This window comes from Neoarius graeffei, chromosome 18 (assembly GCF_027579695.1).
Source record: "Neoarius graeffei isolate fNeoGra1 chromosome 18, fNeoGra1.pri, whole genome shotgun sequence".
Lineage (NCBI taxonomy): Eukaryota > Metazoa > Chordata > Actinopteri > Siluriformes > Ariidae > Neoarius > Neoarius graeffei.
The window spans coordinates 9,402,084-9,421,713 of record NC_083586.1 but is presented as its reverse complement, the minus strand read 5'-3'; the positions used below and the strand labels follow the sequence as shown (position 1 = coordinate 9,421,713).

The following is a 19,630-nucleotide window of genomic DNA, read 5'->3' as shown; positions in this document are numbered from 1 at the left end:
GGCTAATGCTAATGTTCATGATTCCACCATCAGAAAACTGAACAACAATGGTGTGCATGACAGAGCTGAAAGGAGAAAGCCACTGCTCTCCAAAAAGAACTTTAGCAAACTGCAGATGAGCAGCAGAGGATCACGTGGACAAGCCAGAAGGCTATTGGAAAAATGTTTTGTGGACGGATGAGACCAAAATAGAACTTTTTGGTTTAAATGAGAAGCATTGTGTTTGGAGAAAGTAAAACACTGCATTCCAGCATAAGAACCTTATCCAGTCTGTGAAACATGGTGGTGGTAGTATCATGGTTTGGGCCTGTTTTGCTGCATCTGGGCCAGGATGGCTTGTCATCATTGATGGAACAATGAATTCTAAATTAAACCAGCAATTTCTAATGGAAAATGTCAGGACATCTGTCCATGAACTGAATCTCAAAAGAAAGGTGGGTCATGCAGCAAGACAACCCTAAGCACACAAGTTGTTCTACTAAAGAATGGTTAAAGAAGAATGTTTTGGAATGGCCAAGTCAAAGTCCTGACCTTGATCCAATCTAAATGTTGTGGAAGGACCTGAAGCGAGCAGTTCATGTGAGGAAACCCACCAACATCCCAGAGTTGAAGTTGTTCTGTATGGAGGAAGGGGCTAAAATTCCTCCAAGCCAGTGTGCAGGACTGATCAACAGTTACCAGAAATGTTTAGTTGCAGTTATTGCTGCACAAGGGGGTCACACCAGATACTGAATGCAAAGGTTTACATGCTTTTGCCACTCAAATATTAGATTGGATCATTTTCCTCAGTAAATAAATGCCCAATACATATTTCTCATTTGTTAACTGGGTTCTTTTTATCTACTCTTAGGACTTGTGTGAAAATCTGATCATGTTTTAGGTCATATTTATGTAGAAATATAAAAATTCTAAAGGGTTCACAAACTTTCAAGCACTACTGTACATTATTCACAGACATTAGAGACTAAAAAGGAGACATTAAAATTGCAATTAACAGTGTCCCAGCAAAGGTAATGAGAAGAGTGGAGTGGAGTTATCTGAGGATGCTTCTGATCAGATTCCCAAGGATTTACAAATGCTTTCTCACGAGTGAAAATCAAGTACATGTGTCAGTTTATAGACACCTGACTGACTGCATTAGGCTAGCAGCCTCAACCTGTGCTACAAATTACAAGGCACTGACAGGGTTCAGGCATAAACATCTCATCTCATTATCTCTAGCCGCTTTATCCTTCTACAGGGTCGCAGGCAAGCTGGAGCCTATCCCAGCTGACTACGGGCGAAAGGCGGGGTACACCCTGGACAAGTCGCCAGGTCATCACAGGGCTGACACATAGACACAGACAACCATTCACACTCACATTCACACCTATGGTCAATTTAGAGTCACCAGTTAACCTAACCTGCATGTCTTTGGACTGTGGGGGAAACCGGAGCACCCGGAGGAAACCCACGCGGACACGGGGAGAACATGCAAACTCCGCACAGAAAGGCCCTCGCCGGCCCTGGGGCTCGAACCCAGGACCTTCTTGCTGTGAGGCGACAGCGCTAACCACTACACCACCGTGCCGCCCGGCATAAACATCACACTGACTAAATGAGTCAGAATATGAACACTATGGTGTGTAGAATTTGAACTGTACACTCTAGCTGCATGTTGTATTAAGTGAGGAATGAAACATGAGACCATGTAATAAGGAAAAGAAAAGTTTGAGTTGTAAGCACTCTAGGTCTCGGTACTGCTTTCCTTTTTCATTCTTAAAGCGAAGCACCTTTCTGGAAACTTTAGTGTGCACAAAAACAACGGTTTTATGCCAGGGTGAGGGGTGGAGCTAACACTTGTCGCTTGAATGACTGTTTTATTTATATTAATGCTACTTAATCACCAAGATACCTTGGTCGTTTACATGCTGTGTGTGCTTGTGTGAGCAGGAGAACCTGCTCACATTATTTAGCAGTGCAGCAGCTGGTGCTTCCAGATGTTCATTTTTCATTTCACATTCAATTCTATCCCCTTGATCTAATAACTAATGCCTGTGAAATAATTACAGCTAATCTGATTTAGCATCCAAGTATGCACCTAAAATTCTCTTAAAATTAAGCTACGTATCCTTTTGTCACATTACATCTAGAACAGCACAGAATATTAAAGCAGATACGCAGAACCTTTATTTTTAAATAAATTTGAGTGGATAGTATCTCCATCCTTGACTCTTGTATGGTGCATAAATGGGAATATATATATATATATATATATATATATATATATATATATAATTTTTTTTTTTTTTCGAGAGTTAAAATCGACCGCAAAGTTGGCATTTGAGCTGCCCCGCTGAGCTAGCCAGCCAGCCCTGAGTATCATGACGTCACTGCAGTAACCGGTTTTAAGGCCGAGGTCTTTGACAGCGAAAGACCAAAGTCATTATAAATAATTTATGGTGACAGTAAGAAATACCGTTACTGACTTGCTCAACTAAGACTGATTTGACTTCATTGATTGTGGGTTGACTCTCATTAAAACAGGATAAGTGTTATAACTTATGCAATGTACATGCATGCATTTTCACTGATAAAAAAAAAAAGGCTAATTAAATAATCAGATGAACTGAGACAATCACATTCTGAAGCAAATTAAATCATCTTATACCGGTAACTTAAATACACAATACAAGTTACATGTATTAATCTAAATGCAGGTAAACGAGTTTTTTTTTTTTTTGTTTTTTTTTTTTTAAATCCAAATGAGAGGCTGAGCTTACCCGTCTGTGTTCGCTTCTTGAAGGCTGATCTTGTGGCCAATTGCTTTGAAACAATCTGACTTTCAGTTGTTTGTTCAGTTCTCTGTTCATTCACTTTTTCCACATAAGGGCGAGATGGCAGCAATATCCAGTTTAGAAATAAGATGGCTGCTCCACTCATTCTCCATTATTGAGTACTCTGCCATTACTGCTTGGCTCAGGCAATTACTAAAACCTGGGACAGGACATCACTGGTTTTAGCAACAACTGTGGGGAGGTCACTGCCTGAGCGATAATGTCATGTCCCGTTCCATCCCGGGTTTTAGCAACAACCCTCGGCTCACTCAGGGAGGACTGGTGCAACTGAACTTTGCTTTTTAAAATAAATAAAATTAAAAACTTGTTTTCTTTGTTGATACTGCATCCTCTTTCAATATGGGCTTATAGCTAATGCTCCTCAACCAATCAGAGGTTTCGTACGAGTCTTCAGTAAAATGTGCAGAGCGCAGGAGAGACCACTTCATCGGTGCCCAATGTGCCTGTGAACTTCTTGCAAAACGTGTCCAAATCTTTGCAGATTGAACATTCTTGGACCATGAATGCAACATAAATCCACCTTCTGTCATGTTGCTGGCAGGTGCAGCAACACATCTACATGGCATGGCGATGAATTAGTTCAAAATGGAGGATCAGAGTTGCAGTCAGCTCTGTGTTTTAGTATAGCGGAAATGGCGATGAGACTGATCAACTTCATGCTGTGACGTTAAGGTCATTCACTCAGACTGCTACCTGTATGAATCACTTTAATCATAAATTACAATATTAGCTTTATTGTTAATGCTTAAAACTTTTCCTGTGCCATTCTTGGTCTCAAGGCATTTATAAATGAAAGTGAGGCCATGGCTCTGCATGTATGCTTTAAAGAGGAAAAATAAAAATTGTGTTAAATGCAGTTAATTAGCCTGGATATCTGTTTTTTTTGTTTGTTTTTTTTCTTCCAAGCTCATAAAGCTTGTATATGCTAATAACCACTTGCTTCATAACGCAAGTGGTTATTAGCATATACATGCAGTACGTGGAGTCTAAGTCCAACCAGTAAGTATTGAGGTTTTTCACCCACGTGACCAAGTCATGTGATGCTGCCATTTTGGACGTCACGGCTCGAATCAGTTTGAATGCGAGGAAGGCGACAAACGAAAAACATAAAAGAAAAAGGAGCGAGATGCAGAAAACACCTTCACTATCCAGTGACGTAGGGCATTTACAGGGCGAGCAGAGGGAGAGGTATTTGCAAAAATTGAGGTTAGCAGGCTTTGAGAACGACGTTTACCTGCTTCCACCAGGATTGTTCACTGACGTACGGAAGTACACGAAGCCCTCGTCTTTACCTGACTTCGGCCCACATGATCTGTATACCTATGTCGTTAAAAACCCATCGCCATACACAGGTATTGATCTGAAAGCGTACAAGATTTTGGATGCCTACAAATATTTTGTCAGGCTGGGTAACATGCGGGTAACATCAGCGGGTCATCCCTGGAGCTGGTGGTCGCCATCTTATTACAGCTAAGGTTTGTTCACATTTTCATTTACTTTCGGTCCTCAGGATAAACAAAATGTTATTAAATGTCATTGAAATAATTTCTTAGTCTGTTGAGACATGGCCCGTTATAAATTTGCTGTTACCAGGCAATGACCAAGAACTGTATTATTAGGGTCGGTGTCTGTGTTGTAGCAGTGTACTAGCAGCTAGCTGTTAGCACTAGCTAATGTCAACAACAGTAGCTAGTATGTTACTGTAACAATGTTTACGTTCAGTCATTTGGATGCCTGTTAAAACCTTTCAGTCTCAAGTTTTTCCTTTACTGTATTTACTAGTTTACTGTAATTATGATCCGGCAGCTATTTACACCGGATCCAGTGTAAATAGCTGCCGGAGCCGACGTCCGAGCTTGCCGGAGCTAGCGCGCTCGGGCAGGCTGGGACGTCGGCTCCGGCAGCTATTTACATTGGATCCGGTGTAAATAGCTGCCGGATCATAATTACAGTAAACTACTAAATACAGTAAAGGAAAAACTTGAGACTGAAAGGTTTTAACAGTCATCCAAATGATTGAACGTAAACATTGCTACAGTAACATACTAGCTACTGTTGTTGACATTAGCTAGCTTGACCTTCAAAATGGCGGACACCGGGGCGTCATGTGACCCTGTGACGTCAGGTGAAAAACCTCAATATGAGGCTGATTAGCATGCACTCTGCCCATGAGATAATCACAAATGTCACTGCTTTGCATTAGTTAGCACAGTCTGAACCAATGTTAGCTGATATAACTACTTAACCTAGCTAGAATTAATATAATCTCAATGATAATTAGCTCTCTAGCCGCTTTATCCTGTTCTACAGGGTCGCAGGCAAGCTGAAGCCTATCCCAGCTGACTATGGGCAAAAGGCAGGGTACACCCTGGACAAGTCACCAGGTCATCACAGGGCTGACCCATAGACAACCATTTCACACCTACGGTCAATTTAGAGTCACCGGTTAACTTAACCTGCATGTCTTTGGACTGTGGGGGGGAACTGGAGCACCCGGAGAACATGCAAACTCCACACAGAAAGGCCCTCATCGGCCACGGGGCTTGAACCTGGACCTTCTTGCTGTGAGGTGACCGCGCTAACCACTACACCACCATGCCGTGTGGGTGTGTTAAACACCGTAATGATTTAAGCTGTATAATGTACAATGCAATACATCAAGGTTCAACACCTCAGGCAAATTAATTATTTAGCTTGGTATGTTTAAAGTAGGCATGTGCTAATCAGCAAGTATGTGACAATTTCAGGAGAATACTGTATTTCAAATGGTTAGCATATGAAGCTGATTGTGGCAGGTTGTCATCGGGTGTGTGGAAATAATTTTGTGAATTATGACAAGATGTCTCATATGACATGCCTAATGAATTAGCTAACTTTCCAGTTTGGCTTTGGATTGATGCAGTGCTTGGCACTAAATAGTGGATTTAATTTCATTTTTCAATGCTTCAATGATTACCTTTCCAGCAAGAACTCTTCAATGTTAGGCAGCTAGCCAAATTTTGCAAAACAAGCTAGCTAATATTTAGTTATAAAATGTTGCCTGGAAAAATACATGGCTTAGTGTGTTTAGATTTCAGCGTGAATACTAATATGCATTCCAGTGACTACAAAATGGTGGCTTCGCTATGTGAGGCCTATTATGACTAATGAAAAGTGAAATTCAAAACCACATTTAATCTGTTTAGCTAGCTCAGTGTGCTTATTACTAGCTTTGAATGTCTACTAGCAATGAATGTCTGTCTGTCTGTCTGTCTTCCTCCATCAGTGTTGTAAGCTGTTCCTGTTCTTGTGACATGTCCAGGCTTGAAACGTACCTGTTGTAAACACAAAACACAACCTCTGTGGTACTGCAAAGCTACTAGTCACTAACAGCTTAAATATTTCATGATGAGCACCCATATAGGTGCAAATGAAGTGTAAATATTAGACAGTTTCATGTGCTAAAATTAAAATAAACATCTTTCCTGACGTTATTAAATGAGACATGTTCTCCTTGAGCGTTCAGGTTGTGGTGGTTAGCAACAAATGCTAATAAGCTATTGAAAATAACACCCCTTTACGGGATCTCCTGAAATTCAGCCATGACACACAGTGACAATGTCAACAGCCTCACCCAAACCACTGCTTTTTTTTTTTTTCATCTGGAAAAAAATGAAACCAGTACATGTAAAATGTTTATTATAAATTGTGTATTATTTGTTTAAATTAGTAATGCACATTTTTGAGCTATCAGGGATTTTAAAATATTTTAAATTAATTTTTAACATCATACAAAGCAGTGGTTCTCCAATAAATGGATTAAACAAAGAATGAAATAAAATAGAAATAAAATAATCATAGTCAGTCGACGTTAATTTTTACGAGATGTTTTTCTTTTTGTGAAGCACATCCTCAAAAAATACCCCCCCCCCCCAAAAAAAAAGCTTACGACAGAGTAGCCTTTTAAAAAGGTAGCTTTTATTTCTTTATTTTTATTTTTTTAAATCAATGTCCACTTTTATTTCACATAATATTCAACATTGACTGACTCATTCACACCATGATACATAAATGTGATATGATGTATTAAGGTTTTTTTGTGTGTGTGTGTCTCTCTCAGACCAGCAACAGAACATTTCTTTGGAACCTCTGAGATTAGGAGAAAAAAAACAGTGGTTTTGTTCGTATGCTCATTTGTATATTGCTGAATTGCAAATGTCACGATTAACAACTGGAAAGAAAAACGATCGATCATCCCGAGTGATATTTATTTTGTGAAATCTACTTATGATCTGGTGCCAATGATTTATGATTCCGTGCTAAAAACTTCCTTATCCCTTGCCATTTCATACAAAACTACAGATTAATTAAAAACTAATTTATCAGCAGTACAGGAACATGACATGTGCTTGGAGTCAAGTGTCTTTTTTTTTTTTTTTTTTTTCCTTCTCTCGACACGTCCTGATTGATGCTGAGATTTACAAGTAGCACAACTGGATGGTTTTTCAGTGCCTCATTATTTAGCATGCGTGGGAGGCTGAAATCTTGGCTTCAGGGAGTCCTAATGGGGAAGCAGGCCTTTCCCCTTGTGTGGTGTTTTTCATCTCATTTTGTGCACCCTGTGTCCCTGGGTGGGAATAAACAAGCAATTGTTTGTTTGTTTGATCGTTTCATCTCTTCCTTGTACCCACGGCCTGAGTTTGTTTGTGTTTTTTTTTTTTTTTTTTTCTTTCCTGCCACTGTTTGATTTCAGCAGGGAAATCGATTGTCTGTCTGTAGCATGAGCAATTCCAGCGTTATGGATGTGACACTTGAACTCAAAATGGCAACAAATGACCCAGTGCATGTTTTATTGTCTCCCAGTATTTAAACAGGTGTTGCATATTTTAAGGCTGTACCATACTGGAGAAGTGATAGAACAAGAACAATTCCTATAGTACATCTAGGGCATGCCAGAAAATGCCAATAAAAGATGCGCTATGGATGTGACAGAAAAAGTATCACTTTTCTTGGGTGACTGTACATTTTTATCAAACTCTGTGAAATTGTAAACCTAATGTCGAAATGGAGATATCCATTTGATAGAGGGGTCCAAGGTGAATATTAAAAAATCTTTGTTTAAAATATTTTGTATTTCATGCAGAGTTTCCGAAGGAAAAGTCAGCGTTATGGATGTGACGAAATTCCGTTATGGATGTGACGCATCTGAAATAGACATGGCATATGTTTAGAAAAATCAGCAATTTAACCACCATAACCCTTTGAAAAACTCTCTAAATATCAGCTAAAACTATCAAAGTTCTTAAATAATATTTAGGATGGCTATTGTTTTGCTGTTTTGTGGATTTTAGCATACATTTCTGTGGCTTGTGGCAATAATATAGAATTGTACATGATCAAAGTTGATTTTAGCTTGGGGTTTACATTATAAGAAAGAAAGACTGACAGTGACATATTAGGTTGGTTACAAATTGGTTCAACTTATTCACATCTGTAAAATACAGGCCTAGGTGATATCTCTGGGAGTGGTTTTGATGTATTGCATGGTGAGGTTGACATTTACATGGAATTGCCCGCATCACTGTCAAACAGATGTGCCGCTGCTGCGTCATCACGTCAGTTCAAAATTACGTTACACCTGATGAAAAATGAGTGGATGTGTGCCTCACTGCAGGAACAGCACTAGGACAATGTAAGCAGCCTCACAGGACAAGCTATCGAAGCATACATCGCGAATATATAACCAGCACTGAAGGTCGGCCAGGCAAGGAATAATTAATAAAGAAAATTATCCAGATCCCAATTAGGATACATTACATCATGCAAAAATGAACTGAGTCATTTAAACACACAAGTACACACGTGCATCATATTTCTGGTGTTTTTTAATTTAAGATTTCTTTCTGCTTTTCTTTTTTACCCCTCTTTTTCTTCTTTCCCTCTCTTAGGCTACTTTCATATTAATAGATCTCATCTCATTATCTCTAGCCGCTTTATCCTGTTCTACAGGGTTGCAGGCAAGCTGGAGCCTATCCCAGCTGACTACGGGCGAAAGGCGGGGTACACCCTGGACAAGTTGCCAGGTCATCACAGGGCTGACACATAGACACAGACAACCATTCACACTCACATTCACACCTACGCTCAATTTAGAGTCACCAGTTAACCTAACCTGCATGTCTTTGGACTGTGGGGGAAACCGGAACACCCACGCGGACACGGGGAGAACATGCAAACTCCGCACAGAAAGGCCCTCGCCGGCCACGGGGCTCGAACCCGGACCTTCTTGCTGTGAGGTGACAGCACTAACCACTACACCACCATGCCGCTCGGCTTGAACAGTCTCAAAAAAAAAAAACCTTTTTATATAGTGCTAACGTCGTATTCCACTATAATTCTAAATGACAATATTTGGAATTTGATACAGGTCATGTAATCAACATTGTTTAGATATTCCAGATTTGGCCTTATTCCACATTTATCATTTTCTAATTAAGACGTCAGGAATGCCGATGTATTCGGGTTTTAGGAGGATTCTTTGGCATTTTGTGCCACACAGCCTCTTGCCTGTTTACAATCAGTTTTGTGTATTGTACATAAACCAAAACTAGAAAATCAGATTATGCCTGGCTGCATATAAATTGGAATATTCATTTTTATTTGCCAGTTTAAACAGCTTAATAGGAATATTGTTTTTTTCCAAGTAAGGGCAAAAACTGTAATGTCTTGTGCATGTAAACATAATGAATGTCTGGATTATCACTGATTGGGCAATAGGATAAAAACATCATATTTACATTTTTAATGTTTAGATTTTTTTCATGTAATTTATTGCAGGATTCAGCAGACTTAGTCATCAGTTAGGACAAAAAGCTATTATATTGGGGTAGGAACCCCCCCAGTTGCATTAATTAAACTATTTATAAATAAATAAATAAATAAATAAATAAGGGTCAGAAGTAGACTTTTTGACACCATTAATTTGACAGAGTTATTACTGAGTGAAATTAAACATTTTCCATATGTAATTGTAAAAAGAGGGAGAAACCTTTTGTCACGTGTGTGTGCATATTACAGCAAGTTGGAGTCAGACCCCATAACATGGCACCACTGGAGCAAAAAGGGTTAAGGGCCTTGCTCAAGGGCCCAACAGTGACTGTTTGGCAGAGTTGAGGCTTGAACAACTGACCTTCTGATCTGTAAGATTGAGCCTTAACCATTTAGCTACCACCACCCTGAAAAAATTAAAAGTAACTATTTTTATTGAATTGAACTCAAATAATAGCAGTGTTTAAAGGTTACGAAGGTTAAGGTTAATGTTAGGGCTGGAGTTTGGAGTTGGTCTTTTTGTTCCGATTTTATAACAGCAGCTCTGACACTGGTGCAGCTTCAAAATCACATTTATATTAATTCATTTGTTCTAATATGTTAGGATTTCTATAGTAACGAGTTTTAAGCATAAAAAGTTTCACACTGGTTTCCAGTGAATTTTCTTAGCGCATAGCCTTTATTCATATGAGCGTCAACATAAAAAGCCTGCTGAAAAGCTTAACAAAGCTCATGTTTGCAGCTTCTGAACACCTTTGAACCTTTGACGGTAAAAAAGATGGAGGGGGGGGGAATATACAAGTTGCACATTAATTAGGAAACTGAGAGGTGCAAAGAAGTCTTATTAGCAGAAGGTGAGCAACTGATGAGACAAGCTTTTGACTTAACCTCAGACATTAAAAATAAGCATTTACTGTATATAATGGATATCAGTAATTATGATCTAATTAATGCTTTGCAATATTTTCTCACCTAAGGGTATTCTTTCCTATTTTCCCTCATGTTCTGGTAACTAATTCCTCCTTTTCTCCTTTTTCTTGTCTTTGCAGACATCCAAGAGAGACAATGCTGGCCAGAATTGTGTTCCTTTGTTCCTTTTTAGCTTGTGCTAGTTTTCAGGAGGATGAGAGGCCTAAGGTATCGTTTGGAGGAGCTTGTGTAATGTTGTGCACCTGTGAGGAAAAAGACGGAGTGCTGCACATAAGCTGCGAGGACAAGAACATAAACAAGATCTCTCAAGTCCAGGTACCTTCAGATAGACCTTTCCATCTGAATCTCTACAAAAATGATATTGTGGAGCTGCTCCCAGAGGACATGGAGGCTTTCAGGAATGCAGTCACCTTGCATCTGGGTGGTAACAGCATACAGGAACTGGTGCCTGGAGTTTTCAGTGCACTAGGCTCCTTGAAGAAGTTGCACATCAACAGTAATTTCTTGGTGATGTTGAAAGATGATACTTTTCATGGCTTAGTAAATTTGGAATACCTCCAGGCTGACACAAATTTTATCCAAGTTGTAGAGCCTGGGGCTTTCAGCAAACTTGTCCGTCTCAAAGTCTTGATCCTCAATGACAACTCCATTGAGTTTCTTCCCAACAACATCTTCCGATTTGTGCCTCTGACTCATTTGGACTTGCGTGGAAACAACCTGAAGACTCTGCCTTACGTGGGCTTTCTGGAGCACATAGGCCGCATCATTGAGCTGCTTCTAGAGGACAATGACTGGGTCTGTGACTGCCAGAGCCTTCATTTGAAGATCTGGATTGAGAACATGCGAGCACAGTCGGCCATTGGGGAAGTGGTTTGCAGCAGTCCCCAGCATCTCAGGGGTATCCCTTTGGCCAAAGTGAAACGGGATGTACTGTGCCCATCCCATATAAATATAAACTTTGAGAAACCACCCAAGTCTCTGGACATGGTGATCACCCCTTCCACAAAGGTGGTCCAAATACTAGACTCAAGAAATGATGCAAAGATCCCCACACCTTCTCATGGCCCAAAGACGACATGTGCATCACAGTGTTCTTGTCATAACCATCCCAATATTGGGTTCCTCATCCACTGTGAGGATAGAGGCATCCAGAGGATATCAGATCTTGGAATTTTTCAGCAAAGCCCAAGTAAGCTTGTTTTAACTGGGAACATGATAGAGAGACTCCTAAAGTATGATTTTGTCACGTATGACAGTTTGGAATTGCTGAATCTGGCAAACAACCAAATAAACTATGTAGACAATGAAACTTTCCTGAGTTTGAGCAATCTTAAAAAGCTGTACCTAAATGGTAACAGGATAGAGAAGATTACTGCAACTATGTTTGTGGGCCTCCACAATCTGGAGTACTTGTACTTGGAATATAATGCAATCAGGGAACTCGAGTCTGGATCATTCAACCCTTTGACAAACCTGAAGCTCCTCTTCTTAAACAACAACCAGCTGAGTGCTCTACCAGCACAGATATTTCGAAACGTGCCCTTGACCAAGTTGAATTTGCGAAACAACCTATTCATGCATCTGCAGGTCAGCAATGTGTTGGAGCAGCTTGATTTCCTGGAACAGATTTACCTTGAGAACAATCCTTGGGACTGCACATGTGATCTAGTCAGCATGAAGCAATGGTTGGAGAAGCTGAGAAAGGATACGGTGGTGGGCTCCATCTTGTGCCATAGTCCCAAAAAGGTGGTGAAAGCTGAGGTCAGAAACCTGAAGCATGATGTCCTCTGCCCTGGTTTGGTCACCCATAACTTCCTGCCTTCAAGTGAATTTGGGGCTGTAACAACCGAAGCACCAGAAGGAGGCATAAACAGCTTCTTCCAATCCCTAACGGATGCAGTTCCTCTTTCTGTCCTCATCCTCTGCCTTCTTATTCTTTTCCTTACCATCATCTTCTGCTCTGCTGGGATCATTGTCTTTGTCTTGCACCGCCGACGCAGACATTCAAAGAAAAAGCAAGCTGAGGAACAGCCTCGTGAAAACAGTCCAATCCACCTGCATTACAGCATGTATGGACAGAAAACAACTCATCACTTGGCTGAGAGGCATGACACAAACATGTATGATGAACCTTCCCGAAGTCCCATTCTTCAGGTTTGCAAGAACCCTAGCTATTGTTCACAGCACAAAGAATATGATACAGAGGATTATGATACAGAGAAACCAAATCGGTTTTGTCACAGCATCATGGATAAGGAGAACGGCTCCCCCCTTACAGGGTCTCTGAAGTGCAAGGCCATGTCCCATGAGTATCCAGCTGATTTTGTTTCTTTGGGTGACAAGGGATCTTTATACAAAAACATCCTGGAGCGGGAACATGAACTCCAGCAACTTAGCATCACAGAATATCTCAGGAAAAACCTCTCACAGCTACAAGACGTGCAAGTTCCCGGGCATCATCAAGAGCTCAAACTGATGGAGACACTTGTGTACACCAGGCCGAGGAAGGTTATGGTGGAGCAGACTAAAAACGAGTACTTTGAACTGAAAGCAAATTTACATGCTGAACCAGATTACTTGGAGGTACTTGAGCATCAGACAGCTCTTAACTGAGATGCAGCACACTGTAACACTTTAATATCAGATCTGCTTCAAGAGATAATACCCAAAGTGCCTTGAGTTTTCAGCAGACATGAAGTGCAGCTGCTCATCTTTGTGAATGTGGTAATTTAGGGGATTGCAGTGGAGTGTATGTTACTGAAGAGGAACATTGACCTTGATCTACTTTTCATAATTTAATGTCAAATATGGTCATTGTATATTTTGTTGAGTCTTGACAGTTTGCCATAAATGTCATGTGCCATTTGTCAAATGCGGTCACTTTCACTCTGGTACTATGGGACACATTTTTCAACTTGTCACCTTGTACACTCTTAAATGTAGAACCCTTAAGGGTTTTTGCAGTTCTTCCTTTTGGGGGTGGGGGACCCTGAAAGATTCTATATAGAATCCAACCATTACTCCAGAGACAAAAGTAGAGACATTACTCCAGCTAGAGACATTAATCAGGACAACTGTGGTTCTGATTTGAACAATCAGTGTTCTGAATTACTTTTAGGTCTTCCCAATGTCCCAAAGAGACTCACATGGTATCTTGGCAAGCAAGAGGGGTAACAAAATGTAGCATAGGTATAGCAGGTACAGCCAGTGGCAAAGCATTATAACTAAACAATTTTACCAGCAGTACCTGTTGTACCCTTAAAGGTCCTTTGGTTGTCCCTCTTGGGGAACCATCAATTCTATGTAGAACCCTATAACATAGCAGAAAGGATTCTGAGTAGAACACTTTATGGAAGATAAGGCCCTGGTCACACTACAGCTCGGGATGGGTTCGCAAATTCTTCTTCTTTCAGCTGTTCTTGTTAGGGGTCGCCAAAGCAGATAATGTCCCTCCAGCTCCTTCTGTCTTCTGTATCTTTTTCTGTAGCACCAACTGTCCTCATGTCCATAAATCTCATTTGGTCTTCCTCTTTTCCTTCTACCTGGCAAATCCATCTCCAGCATTCTTTTCCCAATATACCCTGGATCTCTCCTCTGTACATGTCCAAACCATCTCAATCTCACCAATCACTCCCAATGAGAATCTCAACATCTTTAACTCCACTACCTCCAGTTCAGCCTCCTGTCTTTTTGTCAGTGCCACTGTTTCCAAACCATTCAAAATTGTTGGTCGTACTACGGTCTTGTACATTTTCCCTTTCACTCTTGCTGGCAACCTTCTGTCACAAATCACGCCTGACACTTGAATACTTGGCAGTGAAAAATTGGTAGCATCACCACCAATCATGCAGTGCACAGCAATTGTTCTCCGAGCTTTGTAGGGTTTTTTTTTTTTTGGGTGTGTCTCCACCTCGTGAGTGGCCAAAAATCTCATGAAAAATTTCAATGCATGCATCGAAATTTGGTGGTGATGTTTTCGTCAGCAAACTAAGTGGTGAATATTCACAGATGGGTTTGGGAATACTTCGCCACCAAATGCTTCATCGCAAAGCATTGCAAGCTGTAGTTTGACTGTAGCCCAAGAACACTTAATTACCTAATAAACCATCAATAATGTCTTAAATGTATGGTACACTGTACAAATTACTGGCCATTATTTTCTTCTTAATACGAGAAACTACCTGGTGCTTAACATATAGATTTAGCTATTTTGTTACTTGATACACTCTTAGACAATAGGATTATTTGATAATTAAAAGATGTCAGCCTCCAAATAGGGTTCTACCTATGGAAGCCTTTCTGATAGGATCTGTTGTAGGGTTCTATATCGAGCTAAATAATTATCAAGGATGTTCAGTTAGGGCACGTTTCCATTGGATGTACCAGTCATACCTGTGCAAAACTTCCTTATGTGAGCCATGTCAGGACATGAGGGTGGAGCTAAAATTAGTGCTCCCCATTGATGGGACAACAATCTTTGTGATAGGGAAGATCAGGATACAGATAGTCCTGGCACTTTGTTCCCAAGCTATGCTGTCCTTTCTGGTGGAAAAGTGCAATTAAAGTCTAAATCTCCTTGTCTTCCATGCTTTTGGTGTTAATGGTGCTCAGGTTAGTTTCTAATTGGGTGTTGGAGTGCTTTTGTTTGGTGGACTGTTTCTCATTATTCACTGCTGTACCTAAACTTCTTATTGAGGTATTTCACCTGACGTCACAGGGTCACGTGACGCCCCGGTGTCCGCCATTTTGAACGTCAAGCTACATACTAACGCTGCAGACAGAGAGGGAGAACCAGCTTGAAAAAAAACGTGTTACAGACACCTAGAATAGATTAATTTGTCAGTAAGCACTCTATAAATAACCATGGTGTTTGCTTGTTGTGCTGTGGGCTGCCACAACAGACAGGGACAGCGTGCAGGACGCTCCCTTCTAGTGATGGGAATTTCGGCTCTTTTTTGGGAGCCGGCTCTTTTGGCTCTTCTTACTATAAGGAGCCGGCTCTTTCGGCTCCCAAACGGCTCCTGAGATTTTATTTTTGATTTAATTGCTGCAATTAACTAGTAAATTAATTACATTATTATTTATATTTTATCAGTAGGATGTTTTCCATTTTATTTTTTAGTTTTTGTAGCCATTGTAAAGCTTTGTAAAGTATAGCAGTGTAACAATGTTCTAGCTATAGAAATAAAACTTACTTACCAATTAATAAATTATTTTCTCACAAACATAAATGCAAAACTGTTATTACCAATATAAAATACACAGCTGATTTTCCCCTCCTCAGGTGCCTCACAGACTCCTCTCCCCTGTGCTCCACAGCTTTAAGCATTACACCAATTTTCGTATTTTCGCAGCTGTGAATGACATCAACCCCCCCCAACCAAAAAAAGTAGGCGTACACCATGCTACTTTTTTTCCTTTGAATGGTAATAGACAACACAAAGACGCAATCGGACAGCAACTTTTTTTGTGAAGGTCTCTCTCTCTGAGGCACCTAAGGACAAAAAACTAATTCGGCTCCCACCGAAGAGCCGGCTCCCCTCGTTCACTTCAAAGAGCCGGCTCTTTGAACCGGATCGTTCGCGACCGACACATCACTACCGGTTTCCTACTGACCCAGACAAGAGGGCCAAATGGATTGCAGCTGTGAAGAGACAGGATTGGGAGCCAACAGAGTACTCCAGACTTTGCAGTGATCATTTCATTTCAGGTTAGTTTATCAGTTAACGCAATTTTGATAAAATATATAGCAAAAAGTAAATGGGTCAGTGTTTGTTAACCCATCTGAGCAGTGAAACAAGGCAGTGTTAATTTGTCTAGGGTTGCATGTAGCAGACATCAGACATAAAACGCAATAACAGAGGCTAGAAAGAAACGGGACACAGAAATAAATAAACAGGGCTCCATACCAAGGCTGGGTACAGTGTTTGTGATAAAAGACAGATCCAATTTAACACGAATCACAGCTTACTTTCTTGTTAAAATGTGCAAAGGTCTCCACCATCTCATACCGCCTTGCACTGAAGGACTTAAGCGTGCCGTCCAAAATGGCTGCGTCACGTGACTTGGTCACGTGGGTGAAATACCTCAATACCATCACCATGCTCCTATGTTGGTTGTTTTCTGGGGTAAAGTGGAGCAATACATTGTGCAGAGGAACAGTTAACCTATGCAGAAGGTGTACCATGATAAATGGTTAGCTTGGTGTCATTTTTATTATGTCTTCTGTGCATTTTCCATGAAGTTGTATTTATTTATTCCTGACATTTTTGGCAACAAAAAAGCAAGTTTCTGTCCATAACGTTTTTTTATCTGGTGCATCTCATTGCAATCACAATCCTAACATTTGCTGCAGGTCATAATTTTATGAAAAGAAAAAAAGAATTGCACTATCCAAAATGCCATTTAAGAAATGGCACTTGACAATCAAGTGTAGCTACTGGTGTGGACAAGATTGATTGATTTTTTTTTTTTTTTTGTATAGTTTTTTTTTTTTCCTCTCCCCCCTTTTTGGTTCTAATTTCTTTACAAAATATAATAAATTCTTTTGTCTCAGCATGATAGTTATGCAGGATGGTTTGAAAGGATTTGCTGTAAGAGCACCATAGCTTTATTTTGTATTGAGGTAGATCAGAGTTTATTTATTCTGTATATATTTGTACATAACGGAACGTTTCTATGTATGTGTGCCTTTCGATGTTTCAATGTAATGAGTGATGTAAATAAAAGTTACAATATAGTGTACAGTAAAAAAAATATATTTGTATTTTCCTGGCAAGTGCGGCACCTAACTTTTTGCTTGATGAAATTAATCCTAACTCGAAGGGCACTTGGATGTCTCTGCCAAGCTAGAAATCAAAATCTTGAACCTAGGATAATACGAAAGCTGTCCACCAAATTTCATCCAAATCCATTCACTACTTTTTGAGTTACATTGGAAACAAAGAAACAAACAACTAAACAAATGCAGGTGCAACCATAACCTTCTCCAGCAAAATTGGCAGAGGTAAATAATTCAGAAATCTGTTCTCTCACTTCATGTTTTCTCACATCTTTTTATTGTTTTTAATGTTAAAGTAGATGGTATATCTTGTATATATGAGCATCTTTGATTATAAAAACTCCAATTATTTAAAAAAAATCTCCATTGTAGTTGAACGAAGCTATGCTAAATTTCTACACACGAATGCTTGGAAAAAAAGAGCAGCATTCAGCAGTTTCGTGTACATAACCCTAACCCTCATATCGCCAGTTTTCTTAAAAAAAAAAACAAAAGCACCAGCACATGGATATAAATCTGAGGGCGAGGAGGATGTTTTCTCATAAGCAAAGTGCAAAACAATGTTTATTTTCACAGCAAGGCTGTAAATCCATGACTGATTATTTTTAGCAGAGAAACGAGGATGAAATTCACATTGCTGTTAAAATGTATGCATCTACGCGAACACAAATCTTTTTGTGTGTGTGTGTGTGTACAATGCTGGTTAAGAAGGATGTAATTGGCAAAGACACTTAAATCCAAGTCCATTCAGAATCTCAAAAATAATGGCAGTATGTTTTTATCATTTTTATTTTATTTTTTTCCAGCTTGATTTTGGGCTATAGATGTGGTTAACACACTGTCGCTAACTAGATTTCATACTCCAGAAAACACACAAGCTCAAAGCTGAGAGGGGGAAAATAAAGCCACAGGAGCCTGACAGACAAGTCCAAAAATAAATAACTTACCATTAGTGGCATGCTATCTTGTCACTTGGAACAGAATATGTACGTGGAGGCAAAGTGTGCATTTTTTTTAAGTTGTCAATTCTACAGAAATGTTGACAGGTTTGATGAGATCCTGCTAGTTAGCATTACTGTCACACTGAAACGTGTAAACTAGCTCACACTAACGCTCACACTCCCTGAGGAAGTGAATTCCTCCCTGAGGAAGCGCTGCTTCACCAAAAGCCGACATTACTAGCAAGCTAGATAACATGCGGTAAAGTATTTTTATAAGTAATGAAATCAAGCAGCGCTTCGGTAAAGTTAGTCAACATCCTGATCATGCGATGTCATTCTTTCAGCTATATGTAGCATAAATGTCAGGTTTTAATTACATTAGCTAACCAGTGGAAGCTAAAATATTGTAATTAGCTGCCAAAACACAGCAGTGTGTTAGTGTTGCCCAAGTTTACTAGCAAGCTAGAAAACATTTTTTTAATGTAAATTGTACACCTCTATGTGAGCAAACCTGTTTAATTTTAAATAGGTAGCCATATTATTAGCATGCTAGTCAACATTATGTAAACTGTTATAGTGATTTGGCTAACTAATTTTTTAACTTAAGCTCTCTCTTTGTTCACTCAAAAACTAACCACATCATCAGGATGCTGGTAAATGTGAGGTAGCAAAGAAACATAGTTACCTTAATGCACAGTAACTCACAGTAGCTCAACCACAATCAATAATACAATGAATATATACTTTGGGGTGTATCTCAGACATGCTAACTCCACTCTGACTAGTTTGATCCTGAACAAGTTGCTTTTTTTCCCCAAGAAGTCACTGGTGTGCGTCTAAGTGTGTAATTAATTCGAAACATACAGTTGTGGTCAGATGTTTACATACAGTGACATAAATGTCATCTTGGATATGAATGTCATGGCAATATTTGGGCTTTCAGTAATTTCTTTGAACTGTTCTTTTCCTGTGGCAGAATGTACAGCATACGTCTTTAAAATAAATAAATACCACTAGAATTTGGTGCACGAGTTTTAATTTTCTTTGGGTTTTCTGAAATCAACACAGGGTCAAAATTATACATACAGGGTCAAAAATTTGCATACACTCTCACTTGGATTATTAATTCAGAGGTGCTGAAACTTCCAAAATGTCTTTTATCTTGTCAAGGCCGAGATCTCTTAACTTCCTGTTAGTGATCATGATTGACTACAGCTGGTAGCTTCTCTGTGCCTTCATAAAAAGGGTTTGTTTACAGCACTCATTGGATTGACCCACACACAGTAAAATGGGAAAGTCCAAGGAGCTCAGTGCAGATCTAAGAAAAGGATTGC

The 19,630-nt window shown here is 39.7% G+C and overlaps 1 protein-coding gene across 1 annotated transcript in view; it reads left to right on the top strand.

The window, feature by feature from the left end:
• slitrk6 (SLIT and NTRK-like family, member 6) overlaps positions 1–19,315 on the top strand; it is a 28,316-nt gene extending 9,001 nt beyond the window's left edge. The window contains exon 2 of the mRNA XM_060898432.1: positions 10,694–19,315. Within this exon, the coding sequence (XP_060754415.1) occupies positions 10,710–13,187 (2,478 nt within the window). The 5' untranslated portion in view covers positions 10,694–10,709 and the 3' untranslated portion in view covers positions 13,188–19,315. The remainder of the gene's footprint in view (positions 1–10,693) is intronic.
• Positions 19,316–19,630: the final 315 nt, after the last annotated feature.